The sequence below is a fragment of the Netta rufina genome (assembly GCF_964035555.1).
Source record: "Netta rufina genome assembly, chromosome: 2".
Lineage (NCBI taxonomy): Eukaryota > Metazoa > Chordata > Aves > Anseriformes > Anatidae > Netta > Netta rufina.
In genome coordinates this window covers 919,190-941,264 of record NC_140124.1, presented here as the reverse complement: position 1 = coordinate 941,264, position 22,075 = coordinate 919,190, and the positions used below count along the sequence as shown (strand labels likewise).

The 22,075-nt window shown below is 49.4% G+C and overlaps 1 protein-coding gene across 8 annotated transcripts in view; it reads right to left on the bottom strand.

Annotated features, from left to right (window-relative positions):
• The window catches only part of MAP4 (microtubule associated protein 4), a 142,006-nt gene that overhangs the window by 52,686 nt on the left and 67,245 nt on the right, over nt 1-22,075 (bottom strand). For 7 of the 8 annotated variants that reach the window (XM_084282253.1, XM_084282255.1, XM_084282258.1 and 4 more), the window contains 5 exons: nt 6,326-6,457; nt 3,437-3,547; nt 2,736-2,864; nt 2,067-2,141; nt 601-741 (listed from right to left, as the gene is read on the bottom strand). In XM_084282253.1, the coding sequence (XP_084138379.1) occupies nt 601-741; nt 2,067-2,141; nt 2,736-2,864; nt 3,437-3,547; nt 6,326-6,457 (588 nt within the window). The remainder of the gene's footprint in view (nt 1-600; nt 742-2,066; nt 2,142-2,735; nt 2,865-3,436; nt 3,548-6,325; nt 6,458-22,075) is intronic. The other variant, XM_084282259.1, reaches the window with a different exon arrangement.

Below are 22,075 nucleotides of genomic sequence, written 5' to 3'. Positions count from 1 at the left end.
AATATGTTTAAAAGATATGTAATAAACCGAAAAATGAAAGAAATTGGGAAAATGGTAAAAGTCCCTTTCAAAACTGTGCTTCAGGATGTATTTAGGTAGAACCAATGCTCCACCAAACAAAACCAAGTGGTTTTTGTTTGTTTTTTTTTTAAGGATCTTGATTTTACAGAAGGATAAGATGTTGAAGAAATAATTATGTACTGTGAATCTCCTGCTGTCTATAAATAAGTTAAAAATTCTGTTTTAAAGTCACTTTTTCTCTTCTTAAAACAGAGAGCTTTAAGGTGTTTATAGACAGCAGGAGACCCATGGCATAACCATGTTCTTGACACACCCTAACACTGTCAGGAGGTGAAACTTGGAGAAATTTTATTCTTTACGAATCATTACGTCTGTTACTGGACTGTGACAGCAGAGTTGAAAAGTCTAGCAGACTTGCTCTTTCTCACCAACACAACCTATTTAAACCTTTAGTTCTGATGGAGATTAATACTTTGCTGTTTTGTCTTCCGAGGAGTCCATCACATATCTTTCCACTACTACAGCTTGCTCATGACAGGTCGAAAACCAGCACCAGTCATGAGACAAGGGCAGCTTTACCTGATGTGTCACCTTTTGATGCATCAGTAGCTTCAGCCCCTTCTGGGGATGCTGTTATTGCAGTAGGAACAAAATCAGGAGTCACTGCTGCCGGGCTTTCTGGCAAATTTGGCTTTTTTGCTTCAGTCACTGTGGGGGGCACTGGGCACAGAAAATGAAGTTTGATTAAGCACTCGGAAAGATCTCAGCAAACAGCTTTATCTTCTGGACTTGCCAGGATTTGAATCACCCTCTCAAGGCGCTGCCTGCTCCATGCTGCCTGCAGTGTGATGAGTGAGCTCACCCACTGCAGCAACACAGTCGGGTAGGACAGGACCAGAGCCTGTTTGCAGGGTCCGTTTCAGAAAAATGACTTGTGCAATGCCTAAGAAAACACTTGTGTCCCTAGGGAAGCAATTGCTGGAACAAACTCGAGGAACAAGTACAAAGCATCCCTGCTCTACCCTGAAACCTAGGTGGAGCCCTGAGCTCCAAACACCCCATCTACCCACGATCGGTGTTAAACCGCTCTCTTCCTGGCTCGTTCACCAAAATCAGCAATAAAGATCCCATTGCAGGTGAAATATCGTAATATACAGGCAGCTGCAGTGCAAATGTGTCCTCCTCAGTGGAGCTTCAATGCTTTAACTGTAGCCATAGTCTAAAGAGAATTGGGCAGAGTATACAGGTTTGCAATTAGAATTTAATTTAAAATTCTGTTGATTACCCAAGAGCCAGAATTATTTTTATTGGTTCCCTCAGCTGCACTGGTCCTTGGAAGGAGTAAACATGAGCACTCTGACAGATTATTCAAGTCAGCAGATTTGACTCGAGTGTGTTCAAAGACTAGGGCTCCTGAAAGTAGCAAAATTCCAGTTTTACAGACTTTCTTTTCTAGAGTAAATTTTATTTATCCTATTTATTATTTTAGGGTCCAGTAATGCTTGAACAGATACCCCAACTGGAATTCATGGTACCCTCATTGGTCCACGAGAAGCACAGAACAGAGATGTAGTCTGGAATCCACCAAGCTTGCTGCTACCAGGGTTATTTTGTGCACAGCTGCAACTTTAAGTCCCCATAGCCCACGGAAGGGCACGCTTAACCCCATGCTTTCAGAGGGTTAAAGTCCAGCTATATGCCCCAAAAGGGCACACCACTAGTTTATACCAAGAGTTGGGCTTGGAACTGTATAAATTTGTCACCCTAAATACGAAGATAAGCAGTCTGCGTAATGCAGGGTTCCCCCCATCCCTGACAACACTAAACCTGAAAATGTGTGTTAAGCAACATTTAAACCACACTTTTTTATTCTAAGTTGATTTGAGAACCAGAAATGCTCTTGGCCAGGTCCCACTTTACTCCAATATGGCTTTTTGTTTCTTGAAAAGGCAGACGGGGACACAAATTCTGTTTCTGCTGCTCATAAACTCTAGGAATGAGAGGAACTAGACAGTTCCTGCAGACTAAGTCGAAACTATTTTTACCTGATGGCTCAACAAAGAAAGAGGCATCTGGTCCCTTCACATCATGCTGAGCTCCCATCCAATGTTCTTCAGGCACTACAGGAAAACACATTTAGTCCTGTCACTAACAGAATCACAGGGGTTGGGAAAGCCCTCCAAGCTCATCTGGTCCAACCACCCCCTACCACCAATGCCACCACCACACCATGTCCCCAAGCACCACGTCCAACCTCTCCTTGAACACCCCCAGGTACAGGGACTTCACCACCTCCCTGGGTAACCCGTCCCAAAGCCTGACTGCTCTTCCTGAGCAGAAATCTCTCCTTCTTTGCTCAGGGTATTGATTCTGCTGCTGTTTTGACTGCACTCTCAGGTAACTTAGTTCTCTTTACGAATGCTATTTGATTATAACTAGTCCAAGCTTGCATCAGTCAGAGAAGAGTTACCCCGGGACCCGACAATGCAGGTTCTTTGCTCAGTGGCACAATCATCCCCTAGTATCTTTAGAGCATTCCCATTGATCAGGGAAATGCTGTTTCCAAAAGGATATTTTCTAATCTTGACTCATTTTATGCATTAACTCCCCCACCAAGATTCTTCAGGACTAATACATCGAGATTTTCCAACTGTATTTCCTTCAAAGCCACCTACAGTGAGACAGACAGCAAGAGCAGAACATCTGTTTCTTACCTGCGTTGTCTTGCAGAAATTCTGCAGCTGAATCCAGGCCCACAAAGGCTGACGGGTCAAGAACCTCTGCAGGACAATAGGGGGATCCCAGGAAAGGTTGTTCAGGTACCATCATGGATCCATGTGGTGCTAATGAAACAAAAGGCCGTTTTTCAGTCATTTGTCATTTTAGACAGTTTGTAAGCAACGCTCTCAAGTAGTTCCCCTTTACAAGTCGCACTGTGAACTGTACATCTATTTTTTTCCGACAAGGTACAAGACAGTAAATACAAATTATTTTTTTCTTTCTTCTCTCCTTTTGCTTTCTGCTTCTGCTCCCATGAATTCTCGTTACTAACCACTTAAGCTGCAATAGCCCGAACACCGAAGACCATTTTGTGGAAAAAGTTCCTGCAGCTTTGGTCTTTAGCCATGAAGACAAGAGCTGTGAGTAACTCCAGCCCCAACTCAATTTGTCAAGATGCCCCATCTCCTTCTGCCTAAATATGCTTAAAAAGTAACAAACCAACAAAAAAACACACACAAAAAAAAACAACTCTTGGAAGCAGCTACCAGAAAGTCTTTTAGGCAAAAAAAACATAATCATGTGAAGAGATTGTATGGTCTGTGCACTTATCAGCTTAATAGTTTTCAGTACGTGAAGGTCAATGGAGAAGACACCAAAAAAGACCAGCAGGGACAGATGCGGAGGAGGAACTCACCATGGATGTCTGTGGAAGTGTCAACGTGGTCCGTGAAGAGCTGCACGTTCTTCATGTCAGCAGGAAAGGCCAAATCAGGCAGGTTCTCCCCTCGGTGCATGCTGAAGGGGTCTGAGGGGACACAAAACCAGGCCAGCGTTACTGCACAAAGATACGATGTGGCATAGGGTTATTTAAAAACAGTGCTGGGATGATCCCAACACCAGCACTGCTGTGATGCAGCAGCAGAGTGAAGGACTTCCAAGGCAGAGCTGCTTTCAAGACTATTTATCGAGGACAAACACCTCCCTAATTAGACTTTACGCCCAACAGCAAAACACGGTTGTGCAGACTGCACGGTAGGGAAAATCGCCTGAAATGTAGGTGCTAAGATTTGTACAAAGAACCTGTCTCCTCCTGTGGTTTGTAAGATGGATTCCTGACCAAAACCCATCCCTTAGGGAGCAGAGAGCCTCGCTGACAAGAAGATGAAGGGAAGACGACCCCACTGTGCCTTACTCCAGCTGAGAGCAACGTGAAAAGAAGGAGCCGTGGCGCTCCCATCACAGACGAACTGTCCCGAGGTTTACAGCCCCCGGGGGGGTTTTGTGACCAGTGATTCCCAACACATCTTGCCAGCCTGGGCCAGCCACCCCGTCCATCCCCAGGGGGGCACAGCCCCGTGACAGGAGGCTTCGATGGGAGGCGTCAATCCCTGCCTTGGCCTTGCCTCCTGGCTTCCCGGGAAGGTGGGGATGGACTCGACGCTCCCGAAGCCGCTGTCACACGCCGATGGGCAGACACCACGCAGATTTCTTCAGGTTAAGCACAATGAAAAGGGATTCAGCTGAAGGCTTCTTGTTGTCTCTCGCCAGACATGCTATTTCAGGGGACGACAGCAAAGCTGCGAGTGTTCATTGTGCTCCCAAATGTCAGCGCTGGGTGAGCACCACGAATTCTTTCAGAAATCTCTCAGCCTGGTTGAGATCCCCAGACAATGTCTCGCTTCAGAGGAAATTTTAGAAAATGTTAATTCCAAGCTGTTTACGACAGCACCACCAAGACCAAATCACTGCCTTTTTCCAACCCAACAAAACCCCAGAAGCATTCCAACCCAAACCGACTGAGAGGCTCAAAGGGGTGCTGAGGATTTCCCTCGGTGCCGGCAGCTGCTGGATGCAGCACAAGGGGGCTGCCCGGGTTCTGCTCTGCGGGGTCCAGGGAGCGTGGAGGGGCTTTTCTTGTCCTCTTCAGATCCCCATGGGGGCCTGAGCCCCCTCTAAAGCAGGTGAGCGGGGCCCTTCTGCCCCCAGCACTGCAAGCTGAGGGGCACGGAAAGGTGAACGGCACGGGTGGGACCCGGCCAGCGCAGTAAGGAATCAGTCCTTGGGTCCGAAATAATTCTCTACCTGCCCCAAACTTGCTGCTTGTTTGTCATATTATGAAGCCAGACGAATGTTAAGGATTTGAGACGGTTTCTTCCAGGCAGCTGGAGGTAAGATTGACAAAACACTTTGGAAAAGTTCTCAGCTCACATCCATGGCCACTCGCAGCCGCTGCTGCTCTGAGACACAGCTCGAGTTCGCTGCTGATCCTGGACTAACAAAAGCACGTTACTTTAGATCAATTAGAGGTGTAGCTCTTCATGTGCAGTGATTTACCTGTAGCTACAGTAATGAATCACGGGACGCTCCTGATGGAGAGCCTGACAGCATTTTAAGGCTCACAAGCAACGAGGCAGTGCTTGAGTTTTATTCACTCTGCACTATAACATTTTTAAACAAGTCTTTTTATTACAAACAGTGTGATATATATATATACAGATATATATATACAAATATATATATATATAAGATTTTGCTGATAACCATTGCTTTCACAGGGCTGAGCCCCAGCACCAGACCCTAACTCGGTGTTTGCAATAAGGAGCAAGGAGCAGGCTCAAACACACATTTTTTAAGCTGCACGGAAGCAGCAGAGTATTGCAGAAGCTGAACTGAGCTTCTCACCATGTTTCTCACCACGGAACGAGGAATTACAGCAGTGCTGGTTGGGAGACCTGTTACACAAGTGGCCAAAGAATTCTCACCTCTGGAGGGAAATTATCCTACAAAGAGCCTGAATGAAAATATGCAATAAACCCATACACTTTTATGAGACTGCTGTTCACTTCTTCCCCTCCTGCTGGCATTCTTAAAGCTCGCCTGCTCTGTCACTTCTCAGATGTAGGAATTTATCCACCTTTAAGCTGCCTCTTGCTTACTCAGCACCAGGAAGGGCAGTCCCGAGGAATGCCTTGGTCCTGCAGTACGCATGGTAATTTAGGCAGGTGCAGGTGCAGGAGATACTCTAAGGACGTGAAACCTAAGGACATGTGGTTTCCTGCAACAGATCACCCACAGACCTGCTTCATTTCAGCAAAGAGAAGATGGGAGGATGGGCTAGGTATTTAAATTGCCCTAATCAGCTACTTTATCATCTGGCTATTGAGTGTAACTACAGCACCAGCCCATTCTCCACCTAACAAAGCAATGGGGCGGGGGCAGAAGCTGTGTTTCAGAAACCAGTGGTTCTTTCATTCCAGCTGCTCCGTGAATCATTTCTCACCATTGTAACAGCACATAATTTTCTCACGGAATCTCTTAGCAAATACAGGATTCAGATAGCAAGAAAATAATTTCCTAAGCAGGTCTGCAGTGTTCAAAACCATCACAAAAAAGTTAGGTTTCATCCCGTTTCAGCCAGTCTCCTTCCCGAGCTGATAGCCTGTTGCAATCTGGGAAGCCTGGCTTTTGGTTCCCTCAAAAACTAGCAATTGATTTCACATATTTTTTTATCAAAAATGAGAGAAAATGGAGTGAAAGGTATCTTTCTGCAGGTGCAGCAGTTGGAGGAGTAACAGGGGCATACCTGCCATCTCCATGGGTTTGAACACAGGCTGCGATTCAAAGCACAGGTCCCTGTCATCCATCGCCCAGGTGTCATTGCGATCCAGAAATTCTTTGTAGGATAGCTTTTCATCCATGATTTCTCCTGGGAACACTGAAATTAGGGAAGAAAATGGCACAGTCAAAAAAAAAAAACAACAATAACCCAAACCTTTTAGAGTTTATTACCCCATGATGACATTCAAAGGCCAAGAGGTGACATGAACAATTAGCCGAAGCAGAATTCGTGATTATTTCATTTTCCACTGCTTTGATGCAAATGCTTAAGTATGATACAGAACAACGGGACTTTCTGCATTTTATTACACACCAGGTCAGGCTGATCAATATGACCAAGGACAGAGAACTGGCACACCACGGCGCTGCCTTTTTTCCAACGTTGGACTTTCACATCAGCCGCTCGCACTCATCTTTAGGGAGAATTTTCACAAGAAGAGGAACAACCCCGAGGAGCTGCCCGAAGCTGTCACGCCTGTGATGGAGAAGTGCTGAGCACAACTCACCGGTCACACCGGGGAGGAGGGGAGGTCATGGCCCCTTCTCTCCCGCACAGGCGTCGCGTTTGATGCTCTGCCTTTGGCTGTATTAATAAAAGTGTTCGCATCACACACAGGGAGCACCCATACAGATTTTTTGCTCTGTATTCCACTAGGAGGGCAAACTCCGGATCATTTAAGTGAATAACCTTTCCCCGAGTGCCTGGAGGGCCTTTAGCTGTGTATCTTCACCTCGCACTTAAGCCCAATCCCCCCTGGTTCACAGGCCCGAAGCACACAGCACATCAAAGCCCAGCAGCTTCCACCTTCCCAAGGGAAATATTCGTCCTCCTTTGCTGCCCACGTTAGGAAGACCCACGCTGGGATGCCAGCCCTCGTGGCCTGGCACCGGCCGTGTGCGTGCCAGGGGCTCTGGGCCCTAGGGTCAGGCTATTAGGGTCGCTCCATCCCACAGCCGGCCCCACACAGATGCATGGAAACGAAGAAGAAATTAGACTAGAGGAGGTAAAATTGTTTAAATTGGGCTGTCATGAGGAATATTGAGGATATGCCATCATCTTTTTCTGATGTCCTTATGACACGTTGGGAAACATGTAGGAATCAGAGCAAGGAGGTGCAGCTGCGAGCTGAGAGCCTCTGCTGCCTCCTGTTCCTCTTCCTCCTCCTCCTCTTCTTTCTCCTCCTCTTCCTCGGTGCTGGGCCTTCATGGACACATCTGCATCACCCCAGCCACACTTGTGCCAGTGCCATGCCTGGGGATGAAGTCGTGGACAGGCTGAGCACCGGGGCTGGCTTCAGATACCAGGGAACCGGGCGCACACCTCCACTGATCCTGTCCTAGCTTCACCTTCAAATCGCTCCAACAGAGCAGTGAGGCTGAAGCAGCAAGTGGTAGTGGCCAGGACGAGGGAAGTTATGGGTCAGTTTAAGGGGTTTCTCAGTGTTTACAGCACGCAGAAGCTTGCCGTGCATGAGCCAGCACCTGCAAGGTCTGAGCTACACTTCAGGTCAGTAGAAGTGTTTGCCAAAGCAGTCACTGCTGGAGAAAGCAAAGCTGTTTCAGCTGCTGTTCAAAACATTTCCAGATCTGGTGGTTTTGGTTCCCGTGCACGACTGCAAGTCCTGAGGTTCTTGAGCAAGATAAATGCAGGGGGAAGGCTCCAAGCAGGCTCCCAGACTCCTGATTCTTCAGATCAGTCCTCGGGTTCAGGAGACCTGAATTTATCAGGTCCACACCATCAAACTTCCAAAGCAATTTTCAGTTTCCTCTGGATAGGAATTAAATCAAAAAATACACAAACTCCTCTCCTCATCACCTAATGCAATATTGTACACCCTCTTTTCAGTACAGCTCTGTGTGCTTTCAGTGCTTCTCCCTTTGCTTGCAAGGCTGCAGCTCAGGAGAGGACACTGGTTACATGCAGAGGAAGAGATCCCTCCAAAAGCCCCCTGATTCAGTGCAAAACTGCAGTTAATAACAGCAAAAACAATGTTAGCACACGGAAGTAAGAGAATAGAAGAAATAATAAAAATATACAATGCTGATCTGTTAAAAAATCATAATAAAAAAGCCAAGCAGCACCTCTTCTAGAAGTCTGCAGTAGCAGCTGGTCAGGGAGAATTCATGGCAAGGTCGAACGGAAAGACACGGAGAGGCTGTAAAAATTCTAATAATAATAAAACCAAGGGATTGAGAAAAAAATAAGAGGGAAGAAGGTGGTTGGGTCCCTTTGCTGTCGTATAACTGAGCCCAAGAGGTCGACCATACATCATCCCTTAGGTGACAGACAACGAACTGCCTGCGAGTTGCCAGCACGAACGTGCCTGGGCAGTGAGTGTAGAGGTTCCCGAGGAAAGCAGGAGAATTTGGGAGCTGTCTGTGACAGGACTGCAGCGTGGTGACCAGGACTGGGCACTGGGTGAGTGTTTCTCACTGCGGACTCGGGTAGCAGCACCGGCAGGAGCTTGTGTGGGACAATTCCTGCTGTGGGGCACCAGGCGTGGCAGGCGCGGTGCCGGAACGGCACGGAATTATCTCATCACCTTTCCAGAGCTCTGAAGGCTGGGGAATGGGAATTCAGGCTCTCATATCTAAGGACGTGACCTTTTACCACCTCGTTTCTGTGTAAACACCACCAAAAGAAAAGCAGGAAGAATTATTTCTGAACAGATCCAATTCCTGACCGTCAGGGGAGTTATTCCTACCTCCTGCAGATGCTACGGGCTTCCTAACGCCGAGCTGATTTGGCAAGTGCTCGCTGCTTGTCTGCCAGTGCCTTTTGGCTGTTCTGCTGCTGCCTGGCCACGTTTGGCATGGCTGGCTCGAGCGGCGAGGGCAGAGCAAATCCCCAGCCAGCTTTGGATGGCACAGGACGGCACGGGATGGCACGGGATGGCACAGGAGGCACAGGATGGCACAGGATGGTGATGCCAGGCATGCAGAGGAAATCATGTATAAAAACAGACAACGATCACTGAATTCACAAAGTGTTTGGAAGAGAAAGTGTCCCTCCACGTGTCAGGAGGCACCGTTATTTATATGGGTGTGGGATACGATAGCAAGGGCGTTAATTGCATTCTGCTGGACATTGCTCGGGACAGGAGCTGTCGTTCCTTTCTCTTACAAAACCAACAAAAAGCAGAAAAACGGCGTGAGGAAGGGACCTGGGAGCCCAACAGCAATTTGACATTGACTTTCTCTAAGAGGACTGTATCAGACTTTTCGGACTGGGGCCTGCTAAGTCTGCTTGACTGCATGGCACGCTGGTGGAGCACCCAGTGGCTGTGGTAAGTCTGTCCCCACCAGGGCATCACCTGCCTGGCACCGACACAGCCTGCAACACGAGGGTCACAACGGGTCTGTTGGAAGTAAAACTGCCTTAGCTTCCTCTGTTTGGTCGGGTTCTTGGTTGCTTGTTGGGTTGGTTTGTGCTTTGTGTCGATGGGCAGGCTGTGCCACTGCCCTCAGGTGAAGAGCTGGGGCCTCCTTCAGCCACAGGCCTTGCTGGAAAAGGGATGAGATGGATGGCAAGACAGCAGACACGAGGAAATGTAAAGGGAAGCACTGAGGGACATCAGATGGCATCAAGCCCATGTATCAGCATTGAAGGCAGCCCTGGGCACAGGACGAGGGCAGTGCCCACCCTGTGAGGCTGCTCAGCAGCCAACCAGGCACAGCAACAACCCCTCACTGCTCCGAGTCACAGTGGGTTTTGGCACCACTCGCCGTGCAGCTAAAAGCAGACACGTCCATCTGATCCATCCCCACCCCGTCCCCATCCTCAGCTCCTCCTCGTTCATGCCCGCCTGGCCGAACACGAGAAAGGCGATCGCAGAAACAGGGGCCCAAGGGCTGCAGAAAAGAGGATTTCCAGTTCCACACCCAGCAGACCCTCCTGAAAACCACAGCGTGCACGTGAGCTTCAGGTAAGAGCCCAAACAAACACAACCAACCAGCCCAACTCTTCCAAGGACCACTCCTGAGGTGCTAGGAACACCCACTGGCAGCAAAAAATGTACTCAAAGCTAAATGTGAACGTGACAGATCCTACAAACTGTAATTTCTTGGGTATTAAAGCTTTGCTCGTAGCCGAAAACCCAGGCACAACCACGCAGAAACCGACGCAGGAGCACAGCTCGCAAAGCCTCATTTCAAGAAGATTCACCCTTACGGAGTACTTACAGAGCGAGCTGGCCTCTGAGAGTAAGAATAAGGAGCCCATGCACGTGGCGCTCTCCCTGCACTGATCCCACTGCTGGTCCTGGAGGAGTCAGAGCGTTCAGCAAAGCTGCTGCCGGTGTCACTTTGTTGGTCTCGGCGTCTGCCAGCACCACACGGCCACACAACCCAGCCCCGAGGCTGATCCGTACAGAACCGCGCTCCTGGCGAGCCCCCGGGTGCTGGGCTCGAAGCTCCGTGCCCAAGGGCTGCCAGGAATCACCCAGCCAACCTGCAGCCAAGGAGCTCTCTTTTATAGGGGATTACCACCACAAAGCCTTTTTTTGCTGGAGGAGCCGCTAATCTCGGGAGGTCACCCAGCAGCTCCCCGGCTGGAGGTTAAGGATCTGCAAAGTTAATGAGGCTGCGGCCACGGGGTGCCCCTGCCAGCGCCACGCCAAGCAAACAGGGCAAGAGGAGCTTAAGAGCTTCGTTCCTATAGCTGATCCCAAAGCTAATTTGCCCAGCTCGCCGCGCTGGTTCAGCATCCTACACAGATGCCAAGCTTGCTGAAATCAACTGCTAGGACCAAGAGCAATCCTGGTGCTGGCACAATAACCCCAATAACCCACGCACCACGGGACGCTCCTGGCGATCACAAAGCACACAAAAAGGCTGCAGGGTCTGACAGGTGCTGCTGGAAGGGTTTTGGGAAGAAGCAGGAGGCCCAGAGGTCTGGGGTCTCCACCTTCCCTTGCCGGTGACACTAATGTGTTATTTTTAGGGTAAAGGCACCAAATCCTGGCCCTAAAGGGCATGCAGCAACGGGCAGCACCTTGCAGGGACAGCTCCTCAATATTTCATCAGCGCTTTCATTATTCTGGAAAGCAAAACATCGCCTTGCCACCAAGCTGGCTACTTTCTGCCCGCTGCCTTTCCTCTTGCCAAGCTGACACACGGGTGGCTCCACTGAATTTTTAGTTTTTAATCAGACTGTGAGGCAAGCCAAAGAGCACACAGGGTGCCCGGAGAGGCTGGGGAGTCTCCATCCCTGGAGATGGCTCAAAATCCATCAGGACGGAGCCCCGAGCAACCTCCCCCGGCCTCCCTGTTTGAGCAGAGGGGCTGGATGTCAGATGGCAGAGGTGTCTCCCAGGCTCATAAGTCCTGCACGCTGTTCAGATGTTGCTTTTGGAGTGAAAAAATTCTGTCCTTGCAAAAAAAGATAAAGGCTGACCTACCAGGAGCTAACACTAAAACCAAATCTAGCTGATTTGGTTCAGTGAGAAGTAAATGAAAATCCACCACCGAGCTGGATGGGGAAAGATCAGGAGATGATAAAAGGTCCACCAGAAACTGCAGGGCATTTCAGACGGTGCCGACAATTCAAGAAACATTTTATTGCTTTCCTTCGGAGATTTCCTGCTGTTGTATAACCCCGAATGCCAAAAACGCTCGGTGCGTGACTGCCAGAGCCGGCACCTCCCGGCTTAAAAGATGCAAAGTCAGTAACTTGGAAGTTCAGCGCACGTTTTTCACTGAACCTTTTTTAAAAAAAAAGAATCTGAAAGAAGAAAGAAAAAAAAGAGAAGCATTTGAACGAGCTCATTGTGGAGCTTCGTTCCTTCCTCCTCCTCCTCGGAGAGAGGCTCCTTCAGCAGCGCCCGCACGACGCACACCTCCCACCCTCGGCTCTAATTGCTCTGCCGGCGCTATTTGTTCTCCGGCTCCTGCTTCCCGCGGGGAATGTCAGCTGCTCAGGAAGTGAGTAATTTGTTATCGCATCTCCCGTGTGAGCAGAGCAGGCTGGCAGCTCGCTGGCAGCTCCGGACGCCGCGCGCCTTCCCCCGGCTCCGCTCTCCAGGTGCCCCAGGTGCGCTGCCGGGGCTTCCTCGAGTGCCCGGCCTCCAAACTGGAAGGGAAACGAGGGATGTGCCCAAACCCAAAGCCTCCTCTTCCCTCAGCGGATCAGCATTTTCTTTGTCCCCAGGGGTTAAGGTGATCGGCCTGAGGAGGAGAGGAAGGATTCCCCAGCGAGGCACCTGGGAGGGCAGCACCGACACCCTGCGTGGACTGATTTGGGGAGGAAAAAGCAATTATCAGGGTCCTGAACAGCCACTTCTTTCTGAGCGAGATACCTGGCCCACGAGAGACCATCTGCTTACGGGCAGATCCCACAGGTTTTTTATAACAAAAGTCCTGTTTTTGTACAAAAGCCTCTAACAAGGCTGCTTTCCACAGCGTTGTCACAGGCGCACGCAAACACAATTGCTGCATTTTGGAGACTTTCTCCCCATAAAGCGTTCCTCTGAGGGGAATTAAGAGAAGGCCACTTCTGTCTGAAGTAGCACGGTGGAGTATTTTTAGTCTCTGCTATCCTTTTTTTTTTTTTTTACGTGAGATTTTGGAGAGCCAAGTGACACAGCTAAACCAGTCTGATTGTTTCACCTGGGGCTCCTTCCGAAAGCTGAGGGCTTTCTGCAGATCCTGGCAGTGAGTATTTGAACCCAACGCCGTGCAAAGAACACGAACCTGGTCAGTAGGCGTAGCACAAGATGCAGACAACATAAAAGATGTATCCACACAGAAACCCCAAGGGAACAAACCCAAGCCTGAGTCAGCGGAAACACTCCCACCTTCCAGCCTCCTAATTCCAGAGTCCTTACGAGGCCTCACCAGGCAGCTTTGCCTAAAGCTTATGAGCTTGAATAACGCAAAATTTTGAGGCAAAAGCCTCGCGGTGAGGGATCCAAGGGCTCCCGGGGGATGCAGAGACCTGCCCAAACCCAGCTGCTGCCAAAGGGGAGCCCGAGAAACTCAAAGTTTCAGAGCAGAAGCCTTTGAGAGCAGGGGAAGCAGCAGCAAGGATCACACCTGAGGATCTGCTCAGTGAGGGTCAGTGCTGAGCTCAACTCTTTCAACCACAAAGGTACGGACTGCAACCCTGCTGGGGTTTGCTTTCCTTTCCTCCCAAGGCAGGTTTTGGGAGTCCTTTTCTGCCAGGACAATTTATCTGGTCTCCTAACAGAGCTGTAGGTGTCCCCTAAGCCTCTTGGGGATGTGGGTGGGAAAGGGTGAGAAAAATGCTACCAGAAGAGACGCACCAAGCCCCAGCTGCACGACCCACGAGCTCTAAAAGCGAGCAGGATCTGTGGATCGAGCAGAGGTGTGAGCTGAGAGCAGGGCATCTCCTCCCTCTCGGGTGGAGAACAGGTTGCCCAGGGACTGGGGCTTTCGAAGCACGGTGCTCCCTGCCCGGCCCCAGAAAGCCCCAGTGTAGAGAACATGTTTAAGAAATAGCTGAGATATAAAAAGGCAGCGAGGTTTTAAGGAAACCATCCCTTACCTACCACCCGATGGTGACTCGGTAACGTGGCTCGAGGAACTCAACTTGCTCTAAGCTTTACCTGTCTGCACTGGGACCAGGTGACACGTACCCAAACGGTCTGAAAACACGGCTGCAAACACCTCCTCCGCTGGACACGGCGTTTCTTCACCTTTCAGATCAGTCATTACCAGCACAAGACCTCCTCTTATCCCAGACGGACTGATCCATTTCCACTCTTCATAAAAAAAAACGTTCTCTGAGATGTCTTTAAGGAGTCGGTCAAACATCAGGCGTTCCCCACGTCCCCAAAGTCTTGCCTTTGCCTGCTCGGCAGCCAGCGGGCAGAGCTGCCCCCGCCAGCACAGCAACTGGAGCAGAATAACAGCCTCTGCCGAGCCGTCCTGCGCTGAGATCCATCATCCCGGGCTCTCTCCTGACAGCTTCCAGGTGTTCTTCTGCTAAATGCTTTCTTCAAACGCAATCGGGGCCAGTGAAGAGAATTAAAACTTAAAAAAGCACTTACAGCACTACTGGAGGAGCATCATCTGCAAGCGTACCCTTGTGGAAGTCGGTGTGTGCAAACACAACGAGGTCCATATAACTGTACCCAAAGTGTCCAGCCAGCTCCTTGAAAGCTCCCACTAAGGGGCACTTGGAGAGCTGGTTCCCAGCTCGGGAGGGCACAGGACGGCCCCAGATCTCTCCATGAGGTCTCCATGACCCCAAACTCACCATCTGCAGCCCCCTCACCGGCTCCGTGCTGCGCCCTGTCCCATCTGCTGCCTTGTGGAAGAGAAGCAGCTCCAGGGACCATCCCCAGAGCCTGTTCCTCACCCCGCTGTTCTCCAGGTGGCAGTGAACGGGTTGATTCCTTTGTCCTGATGTCTTCTCAGGAATTTAATGTAGCCTCTGCCCTCGCTGGGCCCCCAGCCCCACGAACACAGCGCACGCCCCGGGTTTAAACTTGCTTGAACCTTCCGCCCCCATCCCACGGAGGTCTGTACCGCTCACCAGAGCAAAGAACATAAACCAGGACTGCAGCAGACACGGGTCTGAGTTCTGCAGCCTTTTGGCAGCGTTTTCTCCTCCGTCTGTTTGGCAGGGGGTGTTTCTTTGGTTTGTTCCTACGAGATCAGAAAGCCCCTTCTTTTTGACTCGTGCTTCAGTGGCAATAAATCACTCTGTACCTTTATCTGTACAGTTCTTACAACTCGAGCTTTACATCCTAGCTAAAAATAATTAATAATTCAGGTCTCTGCTTTCTCCTGACCCTTTCCAGAGCTCCCGACACAGCCATGTTAGCAGGAGTCTATGAATGCCTTGCCTATACACAAATAATTTCCCTTCGGTTTTGCATTTTTCTTTGCATTTTTCCAACAGATTTACCTGGAGGGTTATTTGTCAAGACAACCTTAAGCTCACCGCCCTGCTGCTCATACCTCTCCTTGCCTAAAAATAGCCGGTTCCATCCCAGTTATTTGCCTCCCAACTTATCTCCCATCCTTATCTTCCTTCGGCTCTCATAAGCAAAACCATGCAGCAGACACGGCAGCAGCTCCCTTGGTAGCCCTTCCCCTAGCAGAAAAATCCAAACAATTTAGTTGAGATACTCCCAGCTCCGAGGCCAGCACTTATCACCAAAGCCAGATGCCCCGACCTGCTGGCAGGGAAGCCGCGGGCAGGAGGATTGCATGGCAAACACGCACGGGCTCCAGGAGCTCCGAAAAATTACGAATATAACACTGCTTCAGGTCCACACGACATCAGTAATTCCAGCCCCACACCCATCAGCGTTTGATTGCTGCTCAGCTTCAAGGCGCGTCGCTTCTTCTGACCTACATATCTCACTGCTTTCCCTCCTTCCCCGCCTGCTCCGCACGAGGTGCAGAGGAGCCGTCCTCGGGCCCGTTCAGGAGTGACCATACAGATATTTATTGAGATATTTATTGTCCCTCCTGGACACGCAGCTAACCTACATGCACGTGTGTAGGTATCTGTGCACACGTACAGCGCGCATCTTCCCGGATCCCATCTGCGGGTGCATGCCCGCAGAAGTCCCCATACGCTTCCTCTGCAGAATGAGATGGCGATAATGGAAAGAAGCGCTTAAAATAGAAAATTTCCCTTCAGCATGACAGTCGTGTTTGTTTAATGCTGCGATTATAGCCTGTTTCCCAGCCCGTGTTCACACACATCGCGGTGACCTACTTTCCGCTTTTAAAATCCCATGGCAAGAGCAGCGAGCTCGCACGAGGAATCGGGAGCAGTCAAGAGAAATCTGCCACGTTTGTAATAGAGTTTTATGGCCATTAATTCCAGCTAGTGTCAAACTAATGACACGAGGGACATCAAAGCATGAAGCCATTTACATAATACTGGGAGAAGCTCCAATCCTATAGCTACTTATTCAGGAAGCTGCTGCCTAGAGAATGAGACAAATGACACGCCGTCGCTGCTCCTTTGAAATCTCCGTAATTTGCAGCCCTGTGAAAGTCACCCAGGCTTCTAGGAATTCTCTGGATCCTCACAAAGACGTTAGTGGTGCTCTGCAGTGCTAAGTAAACCTTGTCAGTGCTGCCTGCTCTCCGTGCATCTGACCTGCAGAGTGTTTTGATGCATGCGGACAAGCCACCCGAGACGGCGCGCAGCGGGGTGTGCGGGGAGCATCTCACCACGGGCTGCTGGGGCTGGTGGCCACGGCGTAGCTGCTGCCTGCACACCGCAGGTCCACGATGTAAAGAAAAAAAATAATAAACACATTACACAGATCTCTGCTCTAATACTGAATTGCCTCACCTAGATGAACGCGGCGGGGTCGGGGCTGAGGCACGGAGCCAGCGCGGGAGCGACAGCGCTGCCGCGGGGCTGACGGTAAGTAGAGTGGACAGCACCAGGGTTGTCAGGAGGCTTCGGTGGCCTGCGAAGCTCCAGCCGCAGTGAAGGCCCTGCGGGGCACTGCTGCAGTCAGGGCAGACACGGCTTCGGGTTTGTTTGCGTTTTAGGAAAAACACAGGAGCGCACGGTGTGACCTTGGGACGCAGCTCAGCGGCTGCGCCGCGCGGTGCGGCCCCGGGGGTGCAGCGTGAACCTAGCGAGAGCTGCTAAGCAGGGTGCTCACTGCACCCGCTGCACCCCTGGGAGGCAGAAACCCCCGGCCTGTTGCAGGCAGGTAGGCAGGAGGTGACTCCCAAGCGGAGGAAAAAAGAGGAAAAAAGAAAAAAACTCGTATCACCCCCAGCGTTTTTGGAGGGATGGCTTGAGACACAGAATTTGCATCGAATCCTGTGTTCAACGCGGCGGTGCACCCGCTGCCCTCTCTCCAGCAGTTTCGCTACAGCAGCGACAGGAGAAGCTCACTCAGCAGCAGAGATGGCAGCACTTCCAAAAACTTGAATTCTCTGGCTGACTCAAAGACAATATTCCAAGAAATGAGAACTGCCACCATGCAGAAAGGAGCAGAGACCAATATTAGACAGAAACTGTCTCGGAACCCATTTGCTTTCCTGCATGTTCTTTGGCCCCTCCACAAGTCCTAGCGGACCTTTCAGGCACACATCAGCTGTGAGCCTCACAGTGTGCTCACATTTAGTGTTATCAAATGCTCTGCCTTTCAGAATTAAACCTCGTGAGGCTGAAGGTCCTTCTTGGAGCGGTGCTGAGCTGCACCAGGTGAGCTGTAGCACCGCCGGTCTGTGAAACCACGGCCAGCTTACAGCACGTCTCTGTTTAATGCATTTCTTCCCCTCGGTCTGGGCAGCTGGCACCAAATCTTCACCAACTCCGAGCTACCAAACGGGGCGACTCACGTGGATCTCCCACCGAAGAACCCATTGCTGGTTCCCTGCTACTTCAGCGGAGCCGGTCGTTATGGTTGTGAGATGAAGACACCGATCGCTCCCTAAAACCTTACCCGAGTGTTTTCGTGTGAGTGACATTTTGAAAGACAAGCTGTTCGCATCGCTGAAAACCAGAACGCCGCTAATGCAACAGATTGAACAGAACAGATTTTCGAGACAAAGTAAGTAGGCAAGACTCGACTTAGCTGAAAGCAAAATATTTTTATCTGTAGCCAGGGGAAATGTTAGGGAAACTGGAGACACGAGGAAATGACATAAAGGTAAATAAAGAATTGGCCAAACGACAAGTGGCTCGGCGATGTCAAGAGGAGAAGTGTCCTGCTGGATGAGCACAGCTAGTCACTGGAGTCTGAAGGGCGAGAATCCAGGATAAGTCACATGTAACACCTTCTAATATAATCTTAGAAAGGGTGCTGAAGAAATGAGTTTAAAAGATAAAGTCAGCAGTGTCAGGGTGCCATCCAGAAGGAGTTGGGGATTTTGGTTATCGGAACGGGAGACATCAGAAAGTCTGACGTTATGAAATTCAAGGTCATGCCAGGGACCAAACCAGGACCTAGCAGGAATTTATGCTGTGATCGGGGATTTCAAGGAGAAACGGGCTGAGGTCACAAATCAAATACAGAAAGAAGAGCTGTGTGATGAAAAGACGAGAGAATGAAGGAGCCCAACAGGGAGGGGATGGCAGAGAACGGGAGCACTGGCGCCCGTAAGACAACAGCAAGACTTCTGCACAGCACATCACGCATCCAGCATCTTGGGACAGATTGGGAACGGGGATCTGGGACTGAAGGACGGACTGTGGATATTAAAACTGTTCTGAATAGCATGAAGAAAAGAGCAAGAATTCAGTTTATTTTAGACAAAAAAAAAAAAAATAAATATATATATATATATATATATGGAAGAGGGAACAGATCTTTCTCCATAAATTTACAGGGGAAATTGCTAGGGAGCACCTCCCCGAAGTGTTTCCCCAGACTCCAAGCCAGAATTTGCACCAGAACAACTGCTCGTGTCATTTCCAGAGTATATTTAGCGTGGAATGAGAAGAAGCTTTCTCGGTAAGCAGCAGGGAAGGGAGGCAGCGAAAGGAGCCGAGCCCAGCCAGGCGCATCTCCCCTCCCTGCAGTGGCTGGGATCTGGATCTGATTACCCGTGAACACTCTTCCAGGCTCACGCTCACTTTGTAGTGCTATTAAATTAAAAGATGTACTTCAAGATTATTAATGATTGCTTCAGCATCTCAATGGCACCGGGCAGCTCTGGGACGTGACGTGGGAACATCCCGGGACACGAGGCGCTGCACTGGGCTCGCCGCCGCGTAACCTCAAAGCCAAAAACAATGATTAGGACAGCAGGTTGGGCTAAATTGTGAGGATTTACCCATGTTGTTTTGGGCTACAACCAGCACACTAAGCCTGAGTTTTACAAAAGGGACAGGGCTGTGTACATGAACAATTGCATTTCAAAAGCTGCCTTCTTTTTCTCCTGCATTTCATGGTAAACACACTGCAAATAAAAATATTCTACAAAAACAAGTTGGATGGATGCAGATAGCATGTGAGCAAGCAGGAGACACTTTCAAAAAGTGACTCTTTTAAGTGAGGGACTGTATTTGTCTATGGGTTTGTGTAAATGGAATTAATTCTTTCCGTTCTTCACCATTTCACTCCAGATTTGTGTTCTCAACTGGGCTGAAAATACCACAACGCTGTACAGCTTCACATTTAACCAAACCCCATGGTTGGTAGAACACAAACACTCATAATTGAGGAGTTTCAACGTGAAAACATCACTACTCCGCTGACCCAGACTAGTTTGAAAGAGTAACCTGAGAAACTTACCCTTCCACACCAAACTGATTTTTGGTGGTGGTGGTGCTTTGGTTTGGTTGTGCAACACCGCAGCTTTGCAACACAAGAATCCTACTTTATAGCCACAGGTAAATAATAAAAGAAGCTCTGTCGATGAAGAAGCTGAAGGACCTTTTGTCCCAGCCTTCCCACCAGCTCGCCATGGGACGTGGGGATGAACTACCAGGGCACTCTTGGACCCCCGGTCAGCAGCTGTTTGACATATTAGCATTCTAGCTTTTAATCTGCACAGAAAAAAAAAAAGGACTCCAGAATTTCAAAATGCCATTGTTTAATCCTACGGTCATCTCTGAGGAAATTACCAATCCTCTTAAGTGCAAGTCACTGCAAAATCCCCAGCGTTCAGGAAGGGCAGAGGAAGACGGCGAGTTTAGCCCGAGGACCTGGTGTCTTTCTGCAAGACAGACGAACCTCGAGGGCACAGAAAAAGCCAACTTGTCACACAGAGCTACAGAAAAATCTTCCCTTTTTTTTTCAGATAGGTTAAATATAGAGTGCTCTAGTTAAAAGGAAGAAGGTTAAATAATGCAGCAACTCACACGACAAAACAAAGCCAAGCAACCCTTCCAGATCATTTGCTTTTGAGGCTGAATCATCTTGTGTTTGCTTCCCAGAGCCTCATGTCACTTCTGGGCCACGCTAAGTCATTTCTAAGTTCAGAGCTGCCTACAGCATCAATAGTCTGGAGAAAAATCCGCAGCCCCCCAGCCAAGCCATCGCTGCGGAGGGAGCTGCTCTCCTTGCAGAGCTGAGGATGCATCTGGCTGCTCATGCTGAATCGATGCCCGTTAAGGAACCTCAATTTCGACCCAGCATTTTTCCAGCGAGCAGCTTATTTTGCCAGATTTATGGTCAAACACCACAGCACCTCCTCGCTCCAGGAATCGTGATCCTACATGGTTCATTCAGGCAGAAAGGAGCAGCTTCAAGTGACGCGGGACCGGTGCTGACACATCGAGGGGAGCTTTTATCACAGGGCGTGAAGGAAAGGAGGCGCTGCACTGTGTTTACTGACAGAAATGGAACAAGGAACAACACACTCTTAAAAAATAATAATAATAATAAAATAAAGTAAAATAAAGTAAAATAAAGTAAAATAAAATAAAATAAAATAATAAAATAAAATAAAATAAAGTAAAATAATAAAATAAAATTAAATAAAATTAAATAATAAAATGTAATAAATGTAATAAAATAAAATAAAATAATAAAATAAAATAAAATAAAACAAAACTTTCCATTTTGCACACTCCAAGAGCAGGATCCCAAGCATCCCTCACGCCTTGTTTTGGAGTTTTATAACTCTGGAGAGTTACAAACTGATTTTTCTTTTGATATTTAGTCAGCAATAACTTAGCCAACATCGGCAAACTTGCTGAGGGTGCCTCAATTTCACTGTCTGTGTCCCCGACAGATGTCCAACAGCTCCGGTCCCTACACCAACACCCAAGACCACCACTGGGCACTGATCTCCACCGGGACACTGAGCCGCTGAGCACAACTCTCTGAGTGCCACCACCCAGCCAATTCCTCACCCACGCAGTGCTGCACCCATCACATCCGTGTCTCTCCAGTTTAGAGGCAAGGATCCCAAGGGGGACAGGGCCAAATGCTTTGCACAAGCCCAGGTGGAAGCTGTCAGTTGCTCTCCCCCTACCCACCAGTGCCGTAACCCTGCTGTAGAAGGCCACCAGATTTGTCAGGCACGATTTCCCCCTGGTGAAGCCATGGCTGTCACCAATCTCCTTATTTTCCATGTCCCTTAGCAGAATTTCCCGGAAGATTTGCTCCACAACCTTGCCAGGCACAGAGGTGAGACGGACTGGCCTGTGGTTAACCACGTCTTCCTTTTTTCCTTCTTTAAAAATGGCCAAATTTAATTCTAATAGGGCTTTAGCTTTCCTAACCCGCCCGGGCATTGCTCTGTATTCCTCCCAGGCAATGTCCCTGCTTCCACCCTCTGTAGGCCTCCTTCTTGTATTTTAGAAGCACAAATTTTACTGAAGCTCTGCTTCGTATTTCAAACAGCGGAGCCGGCAGTCAGCTTCACAAACTGCACCACGGCAGCAGCCAAAAATGAGATTCCTGATGGGCACATTTCTCACCTGGTTTTCAGTGAATCGTTAACACAAGACGTAAGCGATCTGACCTTGGTTGGAAACACTTGCACGGAGAGTAGCTTGATGGTGTTTAGTGAGGAAAAAAACACCTGGCACACCAGGAATCCGAGCCAAAATCCCAGTGCTCACCGCCCTGAGGTGCCCGTGGGCCCACGCTGCTGGCCACGAAGGGTCTGTGGCTCAGCCTCGGTGCCCAGGTGAGCTTTGCAATGGGAACATTTCCCTTTTTTCAGCAAGGGTCAGATTAACCCAAGGTTACCCCTGGCACTAGTTGACACCGCCGAAACGAGAGCGCTGCAAGAACAACAGATGCGGGGTGGTTATAAAAGCGAAAATGCACAATATAATCAGCCTTACCCTATTTTCGGTGATGGG